The following is a 26,737-nucleotide window of genomic DNA, read 5'->3' as shown; positions in this document are numbered from 1 at the left end:
GGTCCATCGTTGTCACCATCAGGAAGCTGGTCCAAAGCAATGATGTCATCACTGGGTCTCTGTGATTGTCTACGCAGTGCAAGCAGACTATCGCTGGGAGGGAGGGGCCTGCAGGATGCTGTACATAGCTTCCTGAAAACAGCACAGCTCCATAGACATGTGCAGAAGGAAAACATTTGTTTACCTTCAATTTGATTTGTTATTTAAATAATTTAATTTAGTTAAATTAGTTAATATAGTTTTCGGAATTTGTTTTGTTTCATTTATTCGTTTTTCAATTTGATTCAAATTCTAATTGCCATTCAAATGTATTCTATCTGAAATTTGGATTTCAGTAGACAGTTATATTCTTTTATTTTCTATTCTTTTCTATTTTATTCTAATCTATTCTATTTAAATTCAAATTTATTCTATTCAAAATTTTAATTTTGGAAGACTTTTTTCTATTTTATTCTATTCTATTATTTTTCTGTTCTATTATTTTTTATTCTATTCCTTTATTTTCTATTCTATTCTTTTATTTTACATTCCTTTATTTTCTGTTCTATTTTTTTTTATTCTATTCTTTTATTTTATATTCCTTTATTTTCGATTTTATTCTATTCTTTTATTTTATATTCCTTTATTTTCGATTTTATTCTATTCTTGTCTTCAAATTCGATTTTGTTTTCTAATTCAATTTGAATTTGATTCCATTCCATTCCAATTTCAGATGAAATTTTCTTTCGTTATTTCATATTCGTTTAAGTTCGTTACTATTGTAATTTGGAAATTCGGATACATCCAAATCTCCGAATACTGAAAAATTTGTCTGAATTTCGATTTGGGAAGGAAACAAACCCGCACGTGTCTACAGCGCCCTGCCTTCCTCTCTGGAGCCTTCAACACTGATGCAAGCAGTGGGCCGGCTTTTGGGAGGGGCTATGCAAATATCAGCGTATACAACTGTGGAAGAGGTCAGATTTAGGGGGGCCCCAGATCACAATTGCTTCATGACGTTTGTCCGATGTGTGTGGATGAGGAATATATTTGTGACATTAAAGTTCTGTTTTTGATTTGCAGATCTTGGACGTTTTGGGTTACGGCATGGCCATGGTCCTCTATGTTTACCTGATCACATTGGTGTTCGGGAAGAGGAAGATTCATCATGACCGATGGTCCTTCTTCTTCATCTTGGTAAGAAGGTGACATCATGTTCAGCGGGTCACTTCAGGGTTCGGGTCTAAGGAGGGCTACAAATCACAGAGCATTTCCTGTGATTTGGGTGGTGGAGCTCTGGGTGGAGATTGGAAATAAATGTAAAAATTGCTATAGCGTGGAAACTCTCTCCTGCCCATTGGAGCCCCAACTGGGTCCCAGAAAGACTCACACTTCAGTGCAAAGATGAAAGCGCAGCTCGGCAGCTCTCCCCGATGCGTTTCGTCTCAATTGACGAGGGCTTAATGTATTATAAAGCTCGTGATTTCAGACTGCGAAATGGAAAGGGCGAGCACGACTCCTCCTCCTTTTTTCTTTCCTTCTTTAACAACTTGGTGCCGGCGCCTCCCGGCCCTTTAAGGGTTTCAGAAACCGGGAGGCGGGGCAGGGTTTTAGGGTCATGTGATTCGCTGTCACGGCGATCATATGATCGGGAAAGGTCCCGATTGAAAGAGGAGATTGGGACCTTTCTGTGAGAACTGGACATGTGTGCTGGGAGCTCGTAGGGCATATGTTTTTCTTAATTGCACGCAAATGTGCAGCCACTCGGTGTCAAGGCCCAGACACCGGGAGGCCGCACATTTGCATGCGGCCAGCGCGGAGAGGTTAAATTTTTGGCATCAAGCGCAGGGATCCCAAACTTTTGTACTATACAGGACAGGGGCGGACTGACCATTTGGAAACTCGGGCACTGGCCGAGGGCCTGAGGTCAGTAAGGGGCCCCATGAGATACCCCTGGTACCTTTCATAGGCTTTTTTGGGTGTGGTTTGAGTGTAGGCGAGGACACAGGGGCCTCATGATCCCCTATTGCCCGGGGGCCCCATGAGTTGTCAGTCCGCCCCTGATACAGGATATGTTTTATAATCTGGAGACATTCCATGGAGGTTTTCCAATATCTGCTTCGCTCAGGAAAGTCCAACGGATTCCAATGTTCCCTTCCACACGGTCCTCTAAAGTGCAATGCGATGCTGTCGGTATCTTTTGTACTCTTGTCTCTAGCCCCCCCCAAAAAATCCAAACAAACATTTTGACTTCAAACCTGGGGTGTCATTGGTGGGTCGATCGCAGGGGTGGACTGACCATTTGGAAACTCGGGCACTGCCCGAGGGCCCGGGGTCAGTAGGGGGCCCCATGAGATGCCCCTGGTACCTTTCTCATAGGCTTTTTTGAGTTTGGGCAAGGACATAGGTGCCCCATGATCCCCTATTGACCGGTGGCCCCATGAGTTGTCAGTCTGCCCCTGGTCGATCGCATGTTGCTATCACGTGCCTGGTGATGGAGGCCAATGGAGAGAGGACTTCCCTTGCGGCTAAGTTCCGGACTACCCTGAGAGTGGGACAGCGGGAGTCAGGCCCAAAGTGGCACAGGTCACCTGTAGGAGTTCTGGTTGGAGGTCCACTCAGAAGCACAGCTGGTGCACGGAGATAGGTCTGCAGACAGGAGGCGCCTGTGCGTGGTATGCAAGCCCTTCCAAGATTTAGATGTTTACTGGGTAGTCGGTTCAGGCCAAGGTCAGGTATCAGGTGGGAATCAGAGCGGACGTAGTCAGATGGGATAGCCGAGGTCCTACACAGAGGGGTGGGAGAGAGAGAGTATCCGTAAGCCAAGCCGAGGTCAGGTACCAGGTGGGAATCAGAGCAGACGTAGTCAGATGGGATAACCGAGGTCATACACAGAGGATCGAGAGAGAGTATCCGTAAGCCAAGCCAAGGTCAGGTACCAGGTGGGAATCAGAGCAGACGTAGTCAGATGGGATAGCCAAAGTCATACACAGAAGAGCAAGAGAGAGAGAGTATCCGTAAGCCAGGCCCGAGGTCAGGTACCAGGTGGGAATCAGAGCAGACGAAGTCAGATGGGATAGCCGAGGTCCTACACAGAGGAGCGGGAGAGAGAGAGTATCCATAAGCCAAGCCAAGGTCAGGTATCAGGTGGGAATCAGAGCAGACGTGGTCAGATGGGATAGCCAAAGTCATACACAGAGGAGCGGGAGAAATAGTATCCGTAAGCCAAGCCAAGCCAAGGTCAGGTACCAGGTGGGAATCAGAGCAGACGAAGTCAGATGGGATAGCCAAAGTCATACACAGAAGAGCAAGAGAGAGAGAGTATCCGTAAGCCAGACCCGAGGTCAGGTACCAGGTGGGAATCAGAGCAGACGTAGTCAGATGGGATAGCAGAGGTCCTACACAGAGGAGCGGGAGAGAGAGAGTATCCGTAAGCCAAGCCAAGGTCAGGTATCAGGTGGGAATCAGAGCAGACATAGTCAGATGGGATAGCCAAAGTCATACACAGAGGAGCGGGAGAAATAGTATCCGTAAGCCAGACCCGAGGTCAGGTACCAGGTGGGAATCAGAGCAGACGAAGTCAGATGGGATAGCCAAAGTCATACACAGAGGAGCGGGAGAAATAGTATCCGTAAGCTAGGCCCAAGGTCAGGTACCAGGTGGGAATTAGAGCAGACGTAGTCAGATGGGATAGCCGAGGTCCTACACAGAGGAGCGGGAGAAATAGTATCCGTAAGCCAAGCCGAGGTCAGATCAGGGGTAAGGCAGAGTAGGCAGGTCCAGGAGCAAGCCAAGTCGGTAACAGGAGATCACGGGTCAAGTCACAGGAACCAGGAACAAGGCACAGGGAGCTAGAGATCATCCAGCAACTAGAGAAAGTGATGAGCCTCCTTATAAAGGCCGTCTGACACCAGACTGAGGCTGGTGTGTGCTTCTGCGGCCATGCAGTGTACTGGCAGGAATGCCAGATCTTCCAGAACTTCTGCCGTGGACAGGACCCTGACATTTGCTTTTTGACTTGATCACGACCGACATTCTGGCAGCGAATCACTCGGGTTTCTCATCTCTTGCAGTCCTCCCTCATCCTGATCGTGTTCCACGAATTGCCGTACTTCACGTACTACGGCTTGGAATTGTATTTCCTCTACTTGATCTTGGTGCCGCCCAGCAACCTGATGGCGTTCTTGTTCCAAATGGTGAGCATTGGTTGGAATGGCTTTTATCTGGCCCGTTATTACGGTAAACCTTGTCATATAGGCCGGCAAAAAAGAGAAAAAACACATCACAATGTGTTCTTCACATGGAAATTGGGGGCTGACGTTCCGAGGAAACTCTTGGCCATGTTATATTCTTTGCAAATGAAATGTATGAATAGGAACATAATTGCATTATTTCCACTAGATTGCACTGAGGAGCATACTTTTTTTCTTACAATAGTCAGTCATGGTCAGCACCATCTCCAAGCTGGTGAGCAAGCGTGATGACGTCACCACTAAAGCTCCATCCAACATGTACCGTGACAACTGATGTCATCCGGGGAGCACAGATTTACCACATTAAAGCCACCAGATGGCACTAAGGAGCATACTTATTTTCTTATGATAGTCAGTCATCGTCAGCGCCATCTACAGGCCGGTGAGCAAGCGTGATGACGTCACCACTAAGGCTCTGTCCAACACATGCCATTACAACCGATGTCATCCGGAGGGCACAGATATACCACATTATAGCCACCAGATGGCACTGAGGAGTATACTTATTTTCTTATGATAGTCAGTCATCGTCAGCACCATCTACAGGCCGGTGAGCAAGCGTGATGACGTCACCACTAAGGCTCTGTCCAACACGTGCCATCACAACTGATGTCATCCGGAGGGCACAGATATACCACATTAAAGCCACCAGATGGCACTGAGGAGTATACTTATTTTCTTACGATAGTCAGTCATGGTGAGCACCATCTACAGGCCGGTGAGCAAGCGTGATGACGTCACCACTAAAGCTCCTTCTAACAGGTGCCATCACAACTGATGTCATCCGGGGGCACAGGTTTACAACATTATAGCCACCAGATGGCATTGAGGAGCATACTTATTTTCATACAATAGTCAGTCATGGCCAGAACCATCTCCAAGGTGGTGAGGAAACGTGATGACGTCATTACTAAGGCTCTGTCCAACACATGCCATCACAATTGATGTCATTCAGGGGCACAGATATACCACATTAAAGCCACTAGATGGCACTAAGGAGCATACTTGTTTTCTTATGATAGTCAGTCATGGTCAGAACCATCTCCAAGCTGGTGAGCAAGCGTGATGACGTCACCACTAAGGCTCCATCCAAAAGTGTGCTGTCACAACTGATGTCATGCAGGGGCACAGATATACCACATTAAAGCCACCAGATGGCACCAAGAAGCATACTTATTTTCTTATGATAGTCAGTCATGGTTAGCACCATCTCCAGGCCAGTGAGCAAGCATGATGACGTCACCACTAATGACGTCCAACATGTACCATTACAACTTATGTCATCCGGAGGCACAGATATACTACATTATAGCTACCAGATGGCTTTGGGTGGAGTGGAGGGTGATTAGAACTCCTATTAATCCTTTTTTTTCCACTAGGGAGATTTTCTTTCACTTGGAGCCGCAACAAAATTGACAGAAAGTTCCTCCAAAATAAGGGGAATTTCTCAAGTAGACAGTTATAACCAAAACAGATGCCCCCATTTGACCTTTCCCTGTCTTTCTGTTGTGGTGACAACAAAATGTTGGATTTCCCATCACTTCCTGTCTCGGTGACAATGGTCACCAGGACAAGTAGAGGGGGTGAATCTCAACGAGGACAGCATAGACAACCCGACAGAGGTTACGGTTATGAACTTTCCTCTAGAGATACCCTTTAATCAGGGATTGTGATTGGTGGACTTCAGTCAAGTGAGGGGAAATGTTTGTATAACACAATGATAGGATGTTCTCTTCTCAGGTTTACTCTGTTTCTTCTGATGTTTTCCAGCTAATGATCTATTCCCATCTTTTGGACGATCATTTACAGCCAATTATGTACGCCCACCTGGCCATCGTAAGTAAAGGAACGCCATTCCAAATGTGCTGCATACAGGGACCCGAGGCTCTCAGGACTTCGGTCTGTAGTGCTTCGGTCCGCTCTCATCTTGGGAATTTGGGAACCCTTCCCACATGGAAGAAAAATATATTTGAAATACTAAAATTTTGGCTGTATTCAATATATTTCAATATATATATATATTATATACTGTATATACTGCATGTTGAAATGCGTTCTTTAAATATTACAAAATATATGAAAAATATTTTTTAAATTACATTTTCAAATATGCTGTATGTCTTTAAAAATACATTTAATCTACATTTTTGGAATGCATTTACAAATATACGTAAAAAAATATGCTAAAACGATAAATGTACTCCATTTATTATTTATTTTACATTTTTACTTTATATTTAGATTATTATTGTATTTATTAACGTTATAATATATTTATCATAATAATAATAATAATAATAATAATATAATCCATTGTTATTAAGGGATTCATTTTTTTTTATTATTATTATTAGTAATAATAAAAACGTAAATAAAATGTATTCCATTTATTTTTTATTTAAATTTGTTACTTTAGATTTAGATTTTTATTGTATTTATTATTTTTATAATATATTATAATAATTATATTTATATTCTTATTCTTACTATTGTTATTAATAATAAAAATAATAATAAATTAATCCCTTGTTATTAAAGGATTAATTTATTATTAATAATAATAATCATATTAGTTAACCCTAGTCACCCCAAATTTACTTTGTCCTTCCCTTCCCCTTAGCTGTTATTTTTCTTTTTTTATATATGTTTTTTTAACCAATAATATTAATTTCCCCCTTTTTTTCATTTTATGAAAAAATACTTTGTCATACATGGTCAAGATAGAAAAATTTTAAATAATTTCTGCAAGACAATATTGGCAAAAGAGAGCAATTTTGTCCCCAAATGAATGTATTTATCTCCTTATTGTCATAAATAATGACAAAGTTATTGAACAGACCCATGGTGGAAATTTTAACACTGCTCTGCTCCATAGGGGGCGAGCAAGTACAAAAATGAAAGTGCATAGAGGGCCAAACCCCATCATTGTCACTGGTATGAATTGTGAGATTTTCCGCCCCTCCACAGAAGCTTGGTTTATGACTTTCTCTGCTTCCCGTTCAGCCGTACGCACACACCATCATATTCTGGGGTCTCCTGTGGTTCTTGGAATGGAGGATTGGAAGCAGAAGTGTAAAACAAGATCCAGTATTCAGGTGGGTCCATGGACCATATACACGATGACAATCGCCATTTACTGAGATATGATTGTGCATATGGCCACCTTGTTCAACATACATAAAGCTACAGCCACAACAAACCATCCACAAGTGGGTGCTGATCTCGCTGTGGACTCGTCTCTTGGCTTTGAACAAGACAGGTATTTGCCCCCCTGGGCCAGGACTGGTAATATATGTTGGGCCAAGAATGGTAATATATGTTGGGCCAAGAACGGTAATATATGTTGGGCCAGGACCGATAATATATGTTGGGCCAGGACCGGTAATATATGTTGGGCCAGGACCGGTAATATATGTTGGGCCAGGACCGGTAATATATGTTGGGCCAGGACCGGTAATATATGTTGGACCAGGACCGGTAATATATGTTGGGCCAAGAATGGTAATATATGTTGGGCCAGGACTGGTAATATATGTTGGGCCAAGAATGGTAATATATGTTGGGCCAAGAATGGTAATATATGTTGGGCCAAGAATGGTAATATATGTTGGGCCAGAACTGGTAATATATGTTGGGCCAGGACTGGTAATATATGTTGGGCCAGGACTGGTAATATATGTTGGGCCAAGAATGGTAATATATGTTGGGCCAAGAATGGTAATATATGTTGGGCCAAGAATGGTAATATATGTTGGGCCAGGACTGGTAATATATGTTGGGCCAGGACTGGTAATATATGTTGGGCCAGGACTGGTAATATATGTTGGGCCAGGACTGGTAATATATGTTGGGCCAAGAATGGTAATATAAGCTCGAAAGGGCAGGGCCCTCGATCCCCTCATGTTTTGCATTGTATTGTTATTGTTCTGTCACATGTTCTGTCCCCCTTTGTAATGTACAGCGCTGAGCGAACCATTGGCGTTTTATAAATACTGTATAATAATAATATATGTTGGGCCAGGACTGGTAATATATGTTGGGCCAGGACTGGTAATATATGTTTGGCCAGGACTGGTGATATATGTTGGGCCAGGACTGGTAATATATGTTGGGCCAGGACTGGTAATATATATTGGGCCAGGACTGGTAATATATATTGGGCCAGGACTGGTAATATATATTGGGCCAGGAATGGTAATATATGTTGGGCCAGGACTGGTGATATATGTTGGGCCAGGAATGGTAATATATGTTGGGCCAATGTCCCTATGTAGACATGCTTCACCATTCAGACATCAGGACCAGCGGTGAGTGACACATGCTGGGCATTGGAGATGAGCCAACGTCTGAAACGTTTTATCAGTCGTGGTTCAGCCAAACATTTAAAAATTCACAAATCTCCAAAATTTGTAGATTCCAAACCCAATGTGCCCTAGAAGTCAAAGGTGATCCAAACACAACGTGCCCTAGAAGCCAAAGCTGATCCAAACCCAACGTGCCCTAGAAGTCAAAGGTGATCCAAACCCAACGTGCCCTAGATGTCAAAGGTGATCCAAACCCAACGTGCCCTAGAAGTCAAAGGTGATCCAAACAAGGTTCCAAGAAAGTCTGCATTACAGAGCCGTAACTGGTGAAACATGGGGCTGAATGGTTTGGGAAGATGACCTGGTGGCAGCCAAGCTAAGAGTGGTCAGACAAGAACAGAAGCAGACGTAACGTAGATACAGGCTTTGGGGCAGCCATTGGCCTCTTTCTCCCAGAAGCCTTTTGAGAATCCAGACCTCCAAAACTAATTCAGATTTGACTCAGGACCTCCAAATTCATAAAACTTGATCTAAATTTAAGTTCATCCAAAATTCAGGATCAGCTCTGCTGGGAATTATATAGTTGCCTGCTCCCCGTTCGAACGTGGGATTGTAGCTCCTGGCAGAGAAAAGTGTTTCCATTCATGATGCCGAATGCTCATGGCTAGAATGGCCAGAAGATATGAAGAGGTGTGTTCCAGCAAATCACATCCTTCAGGAACATCCCCTTCTCGCTATGCCCACCAATCACTGCGGCACCATGGCATATTTTGCATGGTACTGTCCAGGGGCGGACTGACCATTTGGAAACTCGGGCACTGCCCGAGGTCCCGGGGTCAGTAGGGGGCCCCATGAGATGCCCCTGGTACCTTTTTCATAGGCTTTTTTCAGTTTGGGCAAGGACACAGGGGCCCCATGGTCCCCTATTGCCCGGGGGCCCCATGAATTGTCAGTCCGCCCCTGGTACTGTCTAAACTTTCTTTAGTCCACAGAAATCCCACCCTACTATTAAAGGGCCACTATATTGAGTTTTCCCTCCGGGGTAATAGTGCCCACTCCTGTCCTGGATGATGACATTAGTCTGGTCTCCACATGCTGTGTATCCTCAATGTCGTAGTACTTGGTCCATGTGCCTTCTGTAGACCCTTGTACTCCACCATTTGGTAAACATAACCTTTTACATGTGTAGCACTAACCCCTTGGAATTGCGAGAGATTTGGGTCCCCCTCTAGTCCTGCACAGCCAGGCAACACGGATTTTCACAACTTGCATCCAGGAGACAGTAACCAATCCTTGAGCTTCTTTTGAAGTTTTATTAGGGGTTTTGAACTTGAATGGGGTAAAGGGTGTACGGGATGCCCAATGGAACTGTGAAACTGAGGACAACTACCTGGAACTATATACAAGTTTTTTTACAGCAAAGTCTGGTTGTACCACCCCAGACCCTAGATGAATCCTCTTCTCATCCAGCTGTTTGAGGGAAACAGCTCACTCACTAAGTCCTTCTCTTGTGTTGCTGGTGGGTCGATGGCTGCTACCAGGCCTTCTAAGCTGGGCAGCTCCTTCCCTGCTGCACAGGTGGTCCTTTCTCAGGGGGCCGGTGAAGTCCTCCTTCCAAGTTCCTCCTGCCTGTGGGTGAGCCCCCCTCCCAGGCTCCTGCTCTCCAGCCTCACATCCTCATCTTCCACCTGAACTCTCCTCCAACTCTCCTGCTGCTGAGCAGGCTCGGTTACTCTTAAAGGCTGTCCTGGCCCCTTGCCAAGCCTCCTGTTGGGGATCCTTTAAGAGTACAGACCAGCCACTCTTCAGCTCCGCCCACTGCTTCTAGATCTTTCTCCAAAGTTCTAGAGCTAGGGGGTAAAATCCCAGAGAGCTGGTCTGCAGAGCTTCTCAGCTCTGACCTAAATTTGACCCACCTGGTTATCACATCCAGGCTGCTACTCAGCCCTCGTAACTAACAATTAGAGTCTAGCTCCCCCTAGCTAGAATAGCCCGCTCTATGGGTCAGACACTTTCCTCTCTCTCTATTCAGGTTTACCAAGAGAGAACATCCTTTTACCGAGAATCCCGAGGAGCTGGAAGATGGAGACGAGGAGGTCCTGGCCGAGAAAGAAAGGGTTAACACCTTGAAAGCATCAGATCAGGAGGAGGAGGTAATATATAAATCCACCATGTAAATGTACTCCACACACCTTCATTGCATATCATGTCCTGCACACTATCTGAAACTTTGAATAAGGCTGGCAGTGGGAGTGGCTGCCCAGACAGGAAGTGCAGAGCCGGAGTCAGGAGAAGTCTACAAAGAGCACTGTATAGAGCAGCCTTCCTACCCCAGAGGAACCCTCAAATTTATTTTCAGGTCTCGGGGGATCAGTGGGAAGAAGGCCCCTCTTACAGTGTTGGCTTTGCCAAGTGGTGTTGGTCCCAGAATTATGCCGGCACCATTAAATAGGAGGCCAATTGTCCCGTACCTGACCGGAGGCTGCAATAGAGGGCTCCCCTTACGGCTAAGTGCAGTGCACCCCTGGAGGTTGAAACAGGAGGTTCAGTGCCCAAAGAAGCACGGGTTGCCAGTGATGTTGCTGCTTGGAGATACCTGATGGGATGGAACCTGTGGGTGCTCCGGTTGCAGGAGGAGTTTCTCCAGAGAACACGTGGATCCCGGAGGATGGGTAGAGTAGTCAGTAGCCAGAGCCGGGGTCAATATGGAACAGCAGACAGGAACAAGGTCAGGATCAAGCTGGGGTCATACACAGAGCAGCAGCAGACAGGAACAAGGTCAGGATCAAGCCGGGGTCATACATAGAGCAGCAGACAGGAGCGAGGTCAGGATCAAGCTGGGGTCATACACAGAGCAGCAGACAGGAGCAAGGTCAGGATCAAGCCGGGATCATACACAGAGCAGCAGACAGGAACAAGGTCAGGATCAAGCCGGGGTCATACATAGAGCAGCAGACATGAGCAAGGTCAGGATCAAGCTGGGGTCATACACAGAGCAGCAGCAGACAGGAACAAGGTCAGGATCAAGCCGGGGTCATACACAGAGCACCAGACAGGAGCAAGGTCAGGATCAAGGCGGGGTCATACACAGAGCAGCAGACAGGAGCAAGGTCAGGATCAAGCCGGGGTCATACACAGAGCAGCAGACAGGAGCAAGGTCAGGATCAAGGCGGGATCATACACAGAGCATCAGACAGGAGCGAGGTCAGGATCAAGTCGGGGTCATACACAGAGCAGCAGACAGGAGCAAGGTCAGGATCAAACCGGGATCATAAACAGAGCAGCAGACAGGAGCAAGGTCAGGAACAAGCCGGGATCATACACAGAGCAGCAGACAGGAGCAAGGTCAGGATCAAGCCGGGACCATACACAGAGCAGCAGACAGGAGCAAGGTCAGGATCAAGCTGGGGTCATACAAAGAGCAGCAGACAGGAGCGAGGTCAGGATCAAGCCGGGGTCATACACAGAGCAGCAGGCAGGAGCAAGGTCAGGATCAAGGCGGGATCATACACAGAGCATCAGACAGGAGCGAGGTCAGGATCAAGTCGGGGTCATACACAGAGCAGCAGACAGGAGCAAGGTCAGGATCAAGCCGGGGTCATACATTGAGCAACAGACAGGAACAAGGTCAGGATCAAGCCGGGGTCATACATAGAGCAGCAGGCAGGAGCAAGGTCAGGATCAAGCCGGGACCATACACAGAGCAGCAGACAGGAGCAAGGTCAGGATCAAGCCGGGGTCATACAAAGAGCAGCAGACAGGAACGAGGTCATGATCAAGCCGGGGTCATACACTGAGCAGCAGACAGGAGCTAGGTCAGGATCAAGCCGGGGTTATGCACAGAGCAGCAGACAGAAACAAGGTCAGGATCAAGCCGGGGTCATACACAGAGCAGCAGGCAGGAGCAAGGTCAGGGTCAAGTCGGGGTCGTACACAGAGCAGCAGGCAGGAACAAGGTCAGGATCAAGCCGGGGTCATACACAGAGCAGCAGACAGGACCAAGGTCAGGATCAAACCGGGGTCATACACAGAGCAGCAGGAAGGAGCAAGGTCAGGATCAAGCTGGGGTCATACACAGAGCAGCAGCCAGGAGCAAGGTCAGGATCAAGCCGGGATCATACACAGAGCAGCAGACAGGACCAAGGTCAGGATCAAACCGGGTCGGTAACGGGTCAGCAGTAAACTCAGGAACACAGGAACAGGAGGGGCTGACGATAATCCAGCAATCACTGAGCAGAGCTGCAGTCCTTATAAAGGCCACTGATTGTCAGCAATTAGTGCACCCCGCGTGTGCTGGTGCGTTTTCGCGCACAGCAATGCATGATTACGTGCCGCCCGCCTATGCACATGCACACTTCTTTGCACAATTTGGTGTGGCTATATTGAGCATTGGCGCATTTGCCTCCTCGTCTTTTCCACTGACACCAATAAGCCACAGCTCAAGGAACTTCTGGCAACCTCTGGAGGAACCCTAGTGTTCCACAGATTTCATGGTTGAGAATGGCTGGTCCAGCCTGACCTAGAAGTATTACAGATTTTAAGAGACTTTGTTGCAGTCACACGATATTCGGCTTGTATTGGCCCATTTATTAAATATTGTATTAATCACAAATGCCACAGCAATCAGATGTCCTTCAGAATCAAAGTGTTTTTACTCTTCCAGAAGCCGACCATCCTTGTGGACAGTTTGCGGAAAGAGTTTAAGGAGAAGTCAGGCCTCTGTAGACTCTTCAGGAAGAAGAAGAAGAGAATGGCCATCAGTAACACCTCGTTCTGCGTCAAGAAAGGTCGGTTCCTGTTCTTTTCTGTTTCTTTTAATGACATCGGCCAAGGAAAATGTGCATCTAAAACACCCATGTGTGGCTGCAAATGTGAGCAATGACCTCTGTGGTCCACTTGTATTCCCCCTGAAAGTAGAAAAGAACCCACATGATAGTGCAGGTCTGTTTATCAGCTATAAAGGATATGTTGTTTTTTTCACAAAATGTTTCAGTCTAAAGTCTGCAATAATGGAGGTACTTTGACCCTTAATGCCCAGATCATGTTTTTTATCAGTGCAGCAGGTCTTATTGGTTGCTAGGAGGGAAGAAGAGTTTTTTCAGTGATTTAAAAATATCACTGTACGTTGCATCAGTTTTGTCTTGTTTTTTTATTGTAAAGGTGAAGTCCTTGGACTTCTGGGCCCCAACGGAGCCGGCAAGACCACATCTGTGCTGATTCTAGCGGGGGAGATGAAAGCAACGGCTGGACAGGTGAGACATTATAGTCAAGGAGTGGAGGACGTCAGAGCTCATTTATGGGGGTGCTGGAGGAACAACTCACCCCTCTAGGGTTATGAGGGACCATGGCAAAAGATTTCCTGGAAAACACTACACCAATAAAATGCAATCAATAGAATGTTAATAAATATCACAAATGCATCTGCAGACAAGAAAACAAATTGAACATCTGAGAACCCCAGTCATTTATGACTCACTTCCATAGAAAGGTTAATTGCCCTACATAGATGGTTAGTGGAAAACATGAGGTTAACCCAACCACAAGTTTTATGATGGGCTCCATTTGCTGGAAAACCTGTAGCAAATGTCTAGATTGGCATTCTTTTAAGCCACCTTCACTGACTGACCCCTACAGGTGGTGCTGGGCAATGCAAGAGATCCCCATAGGACTAAAGACTCTGCAACTGGGAGGTCATAGAGGCTCGAAGTGGAGGGCTCATGTACAGAGGTGCTGAAGGAACATCTTACCGCACTATGGTTACAAGGGACCAAGGCAAAAGAGTTCCTAGAAAACACTGCACCACTAAAATGCAATCAAGAAAACATTACTGACTATCACAGATACATTTACAGACAAGAAAGCATTAAAACATCTTAGAACCCCAGTAATTTAACAACTGCTTTTCAAAAAAAATGATAATATCTCTATAGAAATGGTTTATTAAACATGAGATTCACCTAACAATATTTTCTTACACATTTTCTACTGGACCCATTACTGTTTGACCTGGAGCACATGTCAAGTTTGGCATTCTTCTCTGACTGCCCCCTATAGGTGGTACTGGGCGATGCAGGAGACTCTGCAGCCTTGGGCTACTGTCCCCAACACAACCCTCTGTGGCCCAACCTCACTGTGAAGGAACATCTGGAGATCTATGCTGCTGTGAAGGGCATGAATAAAGAGGACACAAACCGCGCTATCAAACGGTAAGCTAACTGGCACCAAACCGTCTTCATGATGCAGATCTGGAGATGTATGACTCTGCTTCCTCTGCTCTCCTCCATATTGTTTGATCTTGACAGTCCCACCCACAGCAATGTTGGCTTCACCATTATCGTTTGTGGGAGAAAACATGGCCCAAAAGAAACTCACACAAACATACTAACTCTATGCAGACAGTGGCCTTGTCAGATTGAGACCCAAGTCCTCAGTGCTATAAGACTCACCTCTGACGTAGCTTTGATAAGCCATCTGCACACAAGCATTACGTTACAGCCATTTTCTCTAGGACGCTCTCTCACTACATAACAATAAACCTCACAGGTTAATAAATCCTAACTAGATTGTTCCTATGATTATATCTGCATATTTTGGCCTGCAGGGTGAGTGAAGCTCTGGAGATGAAGGACCATCTCAATAAACCAGCCAGGAAGTTGTCAACCGGGGTCTCTAGAAAGGTGCGTTGTTTTCCAGGACTGTGTTCTTAGAGAGCTCAATTGAGTAGATGGCGTTGAGGAATTCTGGATATCTGAAGATCTGCAGAACCTACCAGAGCTATACCCTCACAGGTTCCATCCTTACCTCTCAGATCTGCTGGGCCTTTCCTGTCTCCAGCAATTCTGCCTCTGAAAACCATTGAATGTAGCTGGAGCCATAAAGGCCAGATTGGCGAGGGCTAAGGCTTCTGTCCTTCTCCGAGTCCAGGATGTCTATAATGCATATAATAATAGAGGTTAAAAACTTTGAAAATATGTTGTAAGGTTTCCAAATCATCAGTAATTTTTAAGCATGCCCACAAGTCTGTTCATTGTATCAACTTTACTAATATCTGTAAATATTCTGCACATGTAGCGTAACTGAGATTGGCTATTCTCCCTCCTGGAGACATTGGAACATGGAGGAGCCATGGTCAGTTTGAATGGTCAGGTTCCAAACAATTGCAAATGAATCCCTGGTGTGGAATTCGCTCTCAAATTCATACAATTATCAGTTATAAATATTAAGTATCAATAATGTTGCCAATCTTGTATTGTGTAAGCCATCATAGTAGAAGCCATAATTGGCCATTTAGATCCCCGTTGTTCTTTAGGTATGTTTTGCCATCAGCATGCTGGGTAATCCCACCATCGTTCTCCTGGATGAACCTTCAACTGGTCTGGATCCAAAAGGACAACAAAGACTTTGGTGAGTCTTGTCACAAGTTGATGAAGGAGCTAATACCTTCAAGGGAACTTTGTTTTTTTTTTCTTTATACAGATCTTGATACTTATCGTGACACATTGCAAGGGACTAATGGATTCAGCACTCTTCACTGGACACAGCAAGACCAGGCTTCATCCATGTTGATGTGTTTTTTCTCACATAGTCCTAAATGTATCGATTGGTGTTCTATGGTGCCACATGACCTTCTGACATCAACCCGAGAAGAAGAAACGATATTGGTGCTCCAAAATTTGGATTTTTAGGGACTTATGAATGTGTAGTTTTAGTTCTTCTGCACATGAGCCTGGTCTTGTAGCCACGTCTGCCTCCCCCATTTGTAGTATTGACTTAAATTCTACAACACATATGTAGCAGTACCCATCTAGAGGCCAGCAGTTAGATAGGTCCCTTGGGTACTTTCCCGTAGCCAGGCACACAAACATAGTCACAATTTGGCCAGGGGGTTCTTCTTGGTGTTTTTATTTTTGGGGTAATTTGGATAGGGTTGGGGACTGGGTGGGATTCTTTAAAAGGAAACAACAAAAGGATTTGGTGAGTCTAGTCACAAGTGGATCAAGGAGCTAATACCTTTAAGGGGTTGACTGTTTTTTTATTTCAACACGATGCAAGAGCTTAATGGTTCCAGCATTATTCCCTGGACACAGCAAGGTAAGGCTTCATCCAAGTTGATGTATTTGTTCTTGCATGGTCAAGTGTATTGATTGGTCTTCCTTGCTGCCACATGACCTTCTTACATCAAACTGAGCTGAAGAAATGAGAACAGCGCTCCAAATTGTTTAGGGACTTGAGTTTGTAGTTGTAGCACTAGTGCCTATCAGCCTGATCTTGTAGCCATGTTTGTTTCCTCCATTTATATCTCATTATACAAAGTATGACACCTTAGGCTTTTCTTGTGTGTTTAAGGAGAGCCATCCGAGCAGCCTTCAAGAACAGGGAACGGGGCGCCATCCTGACCACACACTATATGGAGGAGGCCGAGGCTGTGTGCGACCGCGTGGCAATCATGGTGTCGGGGAAACTCAGGTGAGAAGGAACAACGCCAGGACTGAGTCAGGTGAAGTATTGAAGAAGCCAGTAATGCATAGAAGTCGGGATCTCTTACATATATTTTCTCTAGAACATTGATCCAGTACACCTGTGTCATTGGGTTCCACTCCATAAAAATCAAAAACGTCATAACAGAGACATGAGGAAGGATAATCTAATGTAGGATTACTTAGCTCTGGTGTAATGGAGGTTGGAGATGGAGACCTCTCTGCAGACATGAGCTATTGACAGATATCTTAAAGAACATTCTCCCTATTGTGGCCAAATAAAACTTTTTATTTATATTTTGGCATCAAGAAGGTTTTTACATGTATTTAATAAAGGAAGCACTGGTAATACACAGAAACGGTAATACCAGAATACAACAATTTTCTAGTCTCTTTGTTGTAATTGAGAATCATTAATTTGGTATAAAATTCAGGAAATCCTTGGCAACACTCAGATTTTTTAATGGAAGCTTTATAACAATTGTTGAGTTCTCCTTACTTCTTCTTCTTTTGGAAGTCTATAGACAGCCAAAACGTTTTATTTCAGTTTAGTTTCGTAGTGTAGGGAAGGGTTCTAGCTCCTACCAGGTTATTATGTTGCTGTCTGTGTTCTGCTGGAGAGATTTCCCTTCACTCTGTTTTGGAGACACAATCGGAAGTGATAAAATATCTCCCCATAGTGAGGTGGAATTTACTTCTAGACAGTTGTCACCAAAACATTCATCCCCATAGAAAGATTTGCCCTCATCTCACAATTCCAAAATTTGGGGTTTCCTCTTACTTTCTGTAGTGATGATAAGGGTCACCAAGGCAGAGGGTGAACCTTCACAGATCGCAATAAAAACTCAATGGAGGGTCTAATCCTTCCCTTCTCTATCCAGAACTAAAAGAATACGTTTTTCTTTTCCATATGTACCTACCGCAGGTGTATTGGCTCCATCCAGCATCTGAAGAGTAAATTCGGTAAAGGTTACCTCCTGGAGATCAAACTGAAGGATACCCAGCAGGTCGATGTCATCCACCAGGAGGTCCTCCGCCTCTTCCCAAAAGCTGCCAAGCAGGACAGGTAAAGCGACTAATTCTGGGAAAGATTCCAGGACCATCACTAACGATTGATCCTTCTATCCCCATTATTGACTGATTCTTTAGTCCCCTTTAATGGCTGATCCTCAGTGTTAACATATCCCTTAGAGGACAGACCCTGGTTATGACAGAACCACAGTGGTAAGGGACCCTTAGATCCCAGCAATGACACACCACAAGTGATAACAGATCTGTGAGACTCTAGTTATCTTCCAGATCCCTTTAATAATAGTTCCCTGGGGTCCACCTGCAGACGGATCTGTATGTAAAAAAAGATCTCCTCTGTCCAATCCTCAAACCAAATTGTTCTGTTCCAAATGACACTCTATGCACTGACATACCTCCTTAGACCCAGTCTATCTGGACAGTATGGTCACCTGCTGACTTGTCATCATCCACAGGCAGCTTAACTCTTCAAAAAACACAGAAGGTGAATCCAATGCAATCTGACTACAGAGGATTTTTTTTTAGTCTTTTGAAGTGTAAGAAGGCAATAAATTTCCTTAGCCCTGTCTCAGCGAATTACTAACACTGACTGTGGGAACATGGAGAAATGGGAAAGGTGTAGCTAGGACTGAACTACCACTAAACAAGTAAGGAAGACAGAAGATACCAAAATTATTATTATTATTACTATAGAGTATTTATATAGCGCCAAAGGGTTTGCTCTGCTCTGTACATTAGAATGGGGGACAAGACATGAGACAGTACAGTAGCAAAACAATACACAATACACAAGGGTTAGAGGGCCCTGCCCTTTCGAGCTTACAGTCTAGGAGTATCACAAAGTAAACAAGTTGTAGTGGCCCAAAACTGCCGCTATAGACATCAACATGTTACAGAATTGTAATAACCTGATACAGTTCAATACAACATAGCAAAAATACTTCAAAGTGGGTCCGAAAATAAATACTGCATGGTTTTGATGGACGACACGTGTTGGGTTCAGTGATTGGACATTTCCATTGAATGTCGATCTTTACCCTGCAGGTTCTTCTCTTTGCTGGTCTATAAGATCCCAATGGATAACGTCCAGTCTCTGTCCCAGGCCTTCCTTCACTTGGAGAATGGTAAGATTATACAGCTGGTAATGGAGATGAAGATGAATGTGAAGGACCTAACAGGACGGTACGAAGGTCGGTGATCTTTGTGTATTTTCTTTACACAGCTAAACAAACGTATCACTTTGAGGAGTACAGCTTCTCCCAGTCCACCCTCGAGCAGGTAATGGCACTGATATCCATTGAACACTGACAATCATGGGTACAAAATCCCCACTTTCCTGATGTGGTTTAGATTTGCTTGTGCTCTTTGGGATTTCCAGGAAAGGTCTCTGGGGACAGTAGGAACAAGGACAGAACTCAGGCTTTATCTTTACTAACTTGGTTGATTTTCTTGGCCATGTTCATGAATAAGGAAGGTTCTTAGTCTTTGTTGTTTGATTACTAACAGGTTTTCCTGGAGTTGGCCAAAGAACAGGAGAAGGAAGACTTCCACCTAGATTCCTCATTCCGATGGAAACAACTGAGGAGCGAAGAGATCTAACATTGTCCAGAATGGGATTATTATCATTAACCTTCAATGGACCTTCTGCCTTAGAATGTGCACCAAGATGGATATCGTAGGGCAAGTTGAAATCAAGTCACCTGACCAGCGAGGAATGCGTGACAATTGTTGGAGGCTTCCAACGGAACTATACTGTAGCCTTTTGAGTCATGTTTTAGGGGTCTATTTATTAACAATTACATGAACATTCATTCTGTGCAAATTGGGCAAAAATGAATGTTCTTTAGGCTATTTTCTTAATTGGACAACTGTTCTTTTATAATGGGCTGTAAAATACCACATGATGGCCACTAGATGGATCTGAGGAGCATAGGAAATAGATAGGTCCTTGGAACAAGTGATACAATGTAATAATCCTAGAGATCGCTAAAGGGAAATAACAAATACATGTAACACTCACTGGCCACTTTATTAGGTCCACCTGTTCAATTGCTTGGTAACGCAAATTGCTAATCAGTCAATCACATTTCATCAACTCAATGCATTTAGGCATCTAGAAGACAACTTGCTGAAGTTCAAACTGAGCATAAGAATGGGGAAGTAAGGGGATTTAAGTGACTTTGAAAATGGCATGGTTGTTGGTGCCAGACAGGCTGGTCTGAGTATTTCAAAAACTGCTGATCTGCTGGGATTTTCACACACAACCATCTCTAGGGTTTACAGAGAATGGTCCAAAATATCCCGTGAGCGGCAGTTGTGTGGAGGAAAATGGGCAGAATGGTTAGAGATGATAGAAAGGCAACAGTAAATCCAATAACCCCTCGTTACACCCAAGGTATGCAGAATACCATCTCTGAACCATGGGTGGACTGACCATTCGAGAACTCGGGCACTGCCCAAGGGCCCGGGGTCAGTAGGGGGCCCCATGAAATGCCCCTGGTACCTTTTATAGGCTTTTTTTGAGTGTGGGCAAGGACACAGGGGCCCCATGATCCCCTATTGCCCGGGGGCCCCATGAGTTTTCAGTCCGCCCCTGTTCTGAACACACAACACATCCAACCTTGAAGCAGATTGGCTATAGCAGCAGAAGACCACACCGGGCGCCACTCCTGTCTGCTAAGAACAGGAAACGGAGGCTAAAATTCACACAGTCTCACCAACATCGGACCATAGAAGATTGGAAGGACATTGCCTGGTCTGATGAATCTGGAGCTCAGCTGCAACATTCAGATAGTAGGGTCAGAATTTGGAGTAAACAACATGAAAGCATGGATCCATTCTGCCTTGTATCAATGGTTCAGGCTGGTGGTGTCATGGTGTGGTGGATCCATTCTGCCTTGTATCAAAGGTTCAGGCTGGTGGTGGTGGTGTCATGGTGTGGTGGATCCATTCTGCCTTGTATCAATGGTTCAGGCTGGTGGTGTCATGGTGTGGTGGATCCATTCTGCCTTGTATCAACGGTTCAGGCTGGTGGTGTCAAGGAGTGGTGTGCTGGATCCATCCTGCCTTGTATCAGCGGTCCAGGCTGGTGGTTGTGGTGTCATGGTGTGGTGGATCCGTCCTGCCTTGTATCAGCGGTCCAGGCTGGTGGTTGGTGGTGTAATGGTGTGGTGGATCCCTCCTGCCTTGTATCAAGGGTTCATGCTGGTGGTGGTGGTCTCATGGTGTGGTGGATCCGTCCTGCCTTGTATCAGTGGTCCAGGCTGGTGGTGTAATGGTGTGGTGGATCCCTCCTGCCTTGTATCAGTGGTCCAGGCTGGTGGTGGTGGTGTAATGGTGTGGTGGATCCATCCTGCCTTGTATCAAGGATTCATGCTGGTGGTGGTGGTGTCATGGTGTGGTGGAGATTTTCTTGGCACTAGCAAGGTGAACCTAATAAAGTGGCTGGAGAGTGTAAACAATGGTTACATTTCCCTATGACCATTAACAAATGGTTACGTTTATCTGCTAATTCCCTCTAGCGTTGTCTAGATTTGTTACATTGTATCTCTTGTTACAACTTCCTATACACTTCCTATGCTCCTCACCTCCACCTACTGGCCACAATGCAGTAATTTACTGCTGTCCATATTAAAAGAAAATTTATTCAGAAGAGAAAATAATCTAAATTTGCCCAATTCATGCAGAACGAATATACGAGTAAATTCACTGAATGAAATTTTTTTTTTTTAACAAATAGACCCCCCAAAGTGTTTATATTTCTTACACTCAGCTATTATTCTATTATTTATAAATGTCATACAGCTTTTTTTTCTTGGGCACACAGACAGTTACAAAATAAGAAGAATCTGTGAGTGTTTATAAATGTGAAGAGACTTTTTCTATAATTTTTCGTATAGCATTTTGTAAACTGTAATTTTTTTTTACCTGAATACATCTCTGAACATGCTGTCCTTGTTACCCAGATAGCAGGGACACCGCAGAAGAAGCCCAAATGCCTTTAACAATAAATAATATATATTTCTATACCAGCTTATTTTTATAGTTTTTATTGAATATCATTGTACATGGAAACTGGAAAATAAAAAAAATGAAATTTTTTCAATATTGTTTTCTGAGTGATTCCTCTTTCTACTTCCAATATAAACTAGAACAGTAAAAACACGTCTACCATAGATACCCCGCATGTGAGCGTTGATTATTACCGGATAAAGAGCAGAATATGGCGCACTCCAGACAGCGAGCAACTGGAGGACAGCGCCCCGAGTTCACAATAAAATTACCTGAAAAAGAATCCAATGATTTGGAGGGCGGGGCCAATACTTTTGGCAATATAGTGTATACAATAACAATGAATTGAAAGAAAACACATTAAAAACCAAATGAAATACTATAATAAACATTCCTTCCTATTAAAACACTGCCTTGAATACATAACACGGCTAGAAAAAAAAAATCATTCATGGGTCCAAATAGCAGTCAAGGGTTAAGGACCCCCCTTTCCCCGCCTTAGCCATTCAGTAAATTGGAACGGTTGCGATTTGTGTTGTCTACAATTTTCTGTATCTTGCACAATGCTGACATCAGAGCCAGCCAGTCCTTATAGATGGTTCAGTCTGTGCAAAAGTTCAGATCTTTGATTTTGTTCCCCCTCTCAGGGGGTATGGGGGAGCGGATGAAAATTGTCGCCCAAGGCAAGCGCCTTGCTTGTCTCGTGGTAGATATGCCTCTGCTTGTAACAAGAGATACAATGTAACAATACTAGAGAGTACTAAAGGGAAATAACAAATGCATGTAACCAATGGTTACATTTCCCTATCACTAATAACCACTGGCTACATATATCTGCTAATTCCCTCTAGCGTTGTCTAGAATTGTTACATTGTATCTCTTCATTCAGAAGAGAAAATAGTTTAACCCCTTTACGCCGGACGCACACAAATGTGCGGCCTCCCGGTGCCTGGGCCTAGACGCCGAGCGGCCACACATTTACGTTCATGTAACAAAAACCATATGTGCTGAGAGCGCTCTTTTGATCGGGACCTTTCCCAATCATGTGACCGCCGTGACGACAAATGATCAAATGATCCATTCCAAAATTATAGCTAGCCAACATTAATGAGAGAACGCCAATACAACGTACGTCTTCATACACCAAGTGCAGTGCTCCAATCACTCGGCAATTATTTTTACAGACCATAAAACACAAAAAACAAAACTTGAACTTTAAACATCCAATAAATGTGTCCAAACTTCAATGCCTGAGCATAGCCGGAGCGCAAATCGATCCAACAGTGACACCCAATTGTTCTCATCCTAATGGCCTTAGCACCAGGGGTGGACTGACAATCATGGGGCCCCTGGGCAATAGGGGATCATGGGGCCCCTGTGTCCTTGCCCACACTCAAAAAAGCCTATAAAGTACCAGGGGCATTTCATGGGGCCCCCTACTGACCCGGGGCACTCGGGCAGAGTACCTGAATGGTCAGTCCACCCCTGCTTAGCACCCTCAATCTTCGATGACACCCTCTACCCAAAACTGGAATTCCAGTGATGTGCTCTCCACCCTGACCCCACTTCCAATATCACCGGTTGTCCTCTAACCTTAATAAATGGGGCCCTTTAAGTCATAGGTCCAGATGGAGCTCATCCTGACCAAGGGTTGAGGACCCCTCTCATTGTACAGTTGGGGTTTGTGTTGTCTCTGACCTCCAGTATGTTCCACAATGCTGATCACAGAGCCAGCCGGTCCTTGGAGCCAGGATTGTGCAATCTAGGCAAAAGTTCACAAAAATCAAAAAAGGAAGTGGGGGGGGGGGCTGGCTTCCTCTTTCCACTCCATCCAACCATGAGAGGAAGAATGTGGATGGGATGGTGTGAGAGAGTTCTGGGCTGGAGGTCCTCACAAGGAAGGAATATTCACTGCACACACAAATGAGAGCAAAGACCCCAGCGAGGATTCTGGGAGCTGCGCCAACATCATATACATCTGCGTCCCAGTCATGTGACCTCCTCAGACCAACGCTGTACTGGGTGAGGATATAGAACAGATGGTGGGATCGGAGGATCGGGGTGGCTGTGTGTGGGATCCTCTCCGACTTGCAAGGTAAGTGGATTCCCTGCCCGGGGAATGGCTCCCTCTAAATGCTGCAACTGTGGTACCCTTCCAACCAATCATAGTATATGGGAGATAATGTTACATTGTATATGTCATATGTAACATGTATAGAACACCCTCCTCTGTGTCATGGGCCATCCGGGGTACTAACAGCGTATGGGTGATAATGTTACATTGTATACGTCGTATGTAACATGTATAGAACACCCTCCTGTGTGTCATAGACCATCCGGGGTGCTAACAGCGTGTAGGAGATAATGTTACATTGTATATGTCATATGTAACATGTATAGAACACCCTCCTCTGTGTCATGGGCCATCCGGGGTACTAACAGCGTATGGGTGATAATGTTACATTGTATACGTCGTATGTAACATGTATAGGACACCCTCCTGTGTGTCATAGACCATCCGGGGTACTAACAGCGTGTGGGAGATAATGTTACATTGTATATGTCATATGTAACATGTATAGAACACCCTCCTCTGTGTCATGGGCCATCCGGGGTACTAACAGCGTATGGGTGATAATGTTACATTGTATACGTCGTATGTAACATGTATAGGACACCCTCCTGTGTGTCATGGGCCATCCGGGGTACTAACAGCGTATGGGAGATAATGTTACATTGTATCCGTCGTATGTAACATGTATAGGACACCCTCCTGTGTGTCATGGGCCATCTGGGGTACTAACAGTATATGGGAGATAATGTTACATTGTATACGTCATATGTAACATGTATAGGACACCCTCCTCTGTGTCATGGGCCATCCGGGGCACTAACAGCGTATGGGTGATAATGTTACATTGTATACGTCGTATGTAACATGTATAGGACACCCTCCTGTGTGTCATGGGCCATCCGGGGTACTAACAGCGTGTGGGAGATAATGTTACATTGTATATGTCATATGTAACATGTATAGAACACCCTCCTCTGTGTCATGGGCCATCCGGGGTACTAACAGCGTATGGGTGATAATGTTACATTGTATACGTCGTATGTAACATGTATAGGACACCCTCCTGTGTGTCATGGGCCATCCGGGGTACTAACAGCGTATGGGAGATAATGTTACATTGTATCCGTCGTATGTAACATGTATAGGACACCCTCCTGTGTGTCATGGGCCATCTGGGGTACTAACAGTATATGGGAGATAATGTTACATTGTATACGTCATATGTAACATGTATAGGACACCCTCCTCTGTGTCATGGGCCATCCGGGGCACTAACAGCGTATGGGTGATAATGTTACATTGTATACGTCGTATGTAACATGTATAGAACACCCTCCTCTGTGTCATGGGCCATCCGGGGTACTAACAGCGTGTGGGAGATAATGTTACATTGTATACGTCATATGTAACATGTATAGAATACCCTCCTCTGTGTCATGGGCCATCCGGGGTACTAACAACGTATGGGAGATAATGTTACATTGTATACGTCGTATGTAACATGTATAGGACACCCTCCTCTGTGTCATGGGCCATCCGGGGTACTAGCAGCATATGCAGTGAAGGATTAGGACCCCTGCCATATGTTTCCTGCTCTCCGGGGCCCCTTTAGCGAGGCTTCCTGTCCTGGTGACAACATTTGAATCACCATCAGCACAACAGACAGACATAATCCTGACTTACATCTATACTGCAGGGGAATATAAAAGAGACAAATGAATGCAGCTCTGAGATGGTGAATGCAGTGTAAGTCCCTGGCTATGACCTGCTATCAGCCTCTTCAGTACAGCAGAGCTCAGACAGGGAAAAGCAAGCAGCACACAGAGCCAATCAGCTTGTGTGCTGACAAGAAGCATGCTGACAGGAGGAGAGAGCAGGGTGATAGAGATAAACTCATCGCCATACTGCCTATTGTCCGTCGGAGTGACCTGGGCTCAGAGAAAGTGGGTTGATTAATGCTGGCCGACAGACTGAGGACTTCTAGCGGCAGAAAAGAACTACTGCTGGGGAAATCTCTGGATTGAAGAATGAATATGCAGAAAAGACCGGTTTGGTTATTGCGTATTTGAATGGCCTCTTCATTCTTGTCTTGGCCTGTTGGCTGGAGTCCAGATATCATTCAGATAAAATGAATGTATACATAGCTCAGCCTCACAGGCATCTACTTGGTCATTGTGGATGATCCTAAGAGTCCAGATAGTCCGAATGCCTTTCAGATGAAGTCCTGCTCCCGGGAGAAGACATTCTTCTGCGCACATCTGTGTTCCTGCGGTACCTGGATATAACTGGAAAGCAGAAGAAGAGCACAATACATTCATCTATATGGGAAATGCACACACAATGTCACATGGTTGGAAAAAAGGTCCATCTAAGACTGTGACAGGGTGACCACACTGCAGAGCAATTTCACTGCAGAGTAAACAGAGTTGTCACCCTGTTACAGGAAGTGAAAGAAAAATGTGTTTACTGGTAGGATCGCCAAGAAACAAAACTATCATATTGGGGGAGAAAGAAGGGTCCTGGGTCCCCATTGCTGACATGTCAGTTTGGTCATCATTACACTTTAAAGGCCAGTCTACTGACAGCAGATCCCCCAGTGTGTGGTGGATG

General features: G+C 44.9%; 2 protein-coding genes and 1 long non-coding RNA gene across 5 annotated transcripts in view; 2 read left to right on the top strand and 1 right to left on the bottom strand.

Moving 5' to 3' along the window:
* LOC149435057 (ABC-type organic anion transporter ABCA8-like) overlaps window positions 1–22,147 on the top strand; it is a 76,999-nt gene extending 54,852 nt beyond the window's left edge. Inside the window, exons 25-39 of the mRNA XM_089663060.1 lie at window positions 1,063–1,176; window positions 4,053–4,175; window positions 6,003–6,068; window positions 7,236–7,327; window positions 10,569–10,689; window positions 13,200–13,323; window positions 13,697–13,788; window positions 14,591–14,742; window positions 15,138–15,213; window positions 15,846–15,940; window positions 16,883–17,002; window positions 17,939–18,079; window positions 19,087–19,166; window positions 19,265–19,320; window positions 19,549–22,147. Of these exons, the coding sequence (XP_089519186.1) occupies window positions 1,063–1,176; window positions 4,053–4,175; window positions 6,003–6,068; window positions 7,236–7,327; window positions 10,569–10,689; window positions 13,200–13,323; window positions 13,697–13,788; window positions 14,591–14,742; window positions 15,138–15,213; window positions 15,846–15,940; window positions 16,883–17,002; window positions 17,939–18,079; window positions 19,087–19,166; window positions 19,265–19,320; window positions 19,549–19,641 (1,545 nt within the window). The 3' untranslated portion in view covers window positions 19,642–22,147. The remainder of the gene's footprint in view (window positions 1–1,062; window positions 1,177–4,052; window positions 4,176–6,002; window positions 6,069–7,235; window positions 7,328–10,568; window positions 10,690–13,199; window positions 13,324–13,696; window positions 13,789–14,590; window positions 14,743–15,137; window positions 15,214–15,845; window positions 15,941–16,882; window positions 17,003–17,938; window positions 18,080–19,086; window positions 19,167–19,264; window positions 19,321–19,548) is intronic.
* LOC149435056 (uncharacterized) lies at window positions 13,103–23,812 on the bottom strand. Of its 2 annotated transcripts, none has more exons than XR_016308562.1 (3): window positions 23,752–23,812; window positions 15,338–15,465; window positions 13,103–13,443 (listed from the first exon to the last, which is right to left on the bottom strand). It is a non-coding gene; the product is annotated as an uncharacterized LOC149435056 (long non-coding RNA). The 2 variants fall into 2 exon arrangements; XR_016308563.1 differs by having other exon boundaries at window positions 23,647–23,779.
* Window positions 23,813–23,901: 89 nt separating this feature from the next.
* The window catches only part of LOC149435055 (ABC-type organic anion transporter ABCA8-like), a 67,943-nt gene continuing 65,107 nt past the window's right edge, over window positions 23,902–26,737 (top strand). The window contains exon 1 of one of the 2 annotated variants that reach the window (XM_089663054.1): window positions 23,902–24,148. The gene's annotated coding sequence lies outside the window, so the exon portion shown is untranslated. The remainder of the gene's footprint in view (window positions 24,149–26,737) is intronic. The other variant, XM_089663056.1, reaches the window with a different exon arrangement.

The sequence above is a fragment of the Staurois parvus genome, unplaced genomic scaffold (assembly GCF_062004578.1).
Source record: "Staurois parvus isolate SC_StPar_1 unplaced genomic scaffold, SC_StPar_1.0 ptg001618l, whole genome shotgun sequence".
In the NCBI taxonomy this organism is placed as follows: Eukaryota; Metazoa; Chordata; class Amphibia; order Anura; family Ranidae; genus Staurois; species Staurois parvus.
This window is presented reverse-complemented; position numbering and strand designations above follow the sequence as displayed.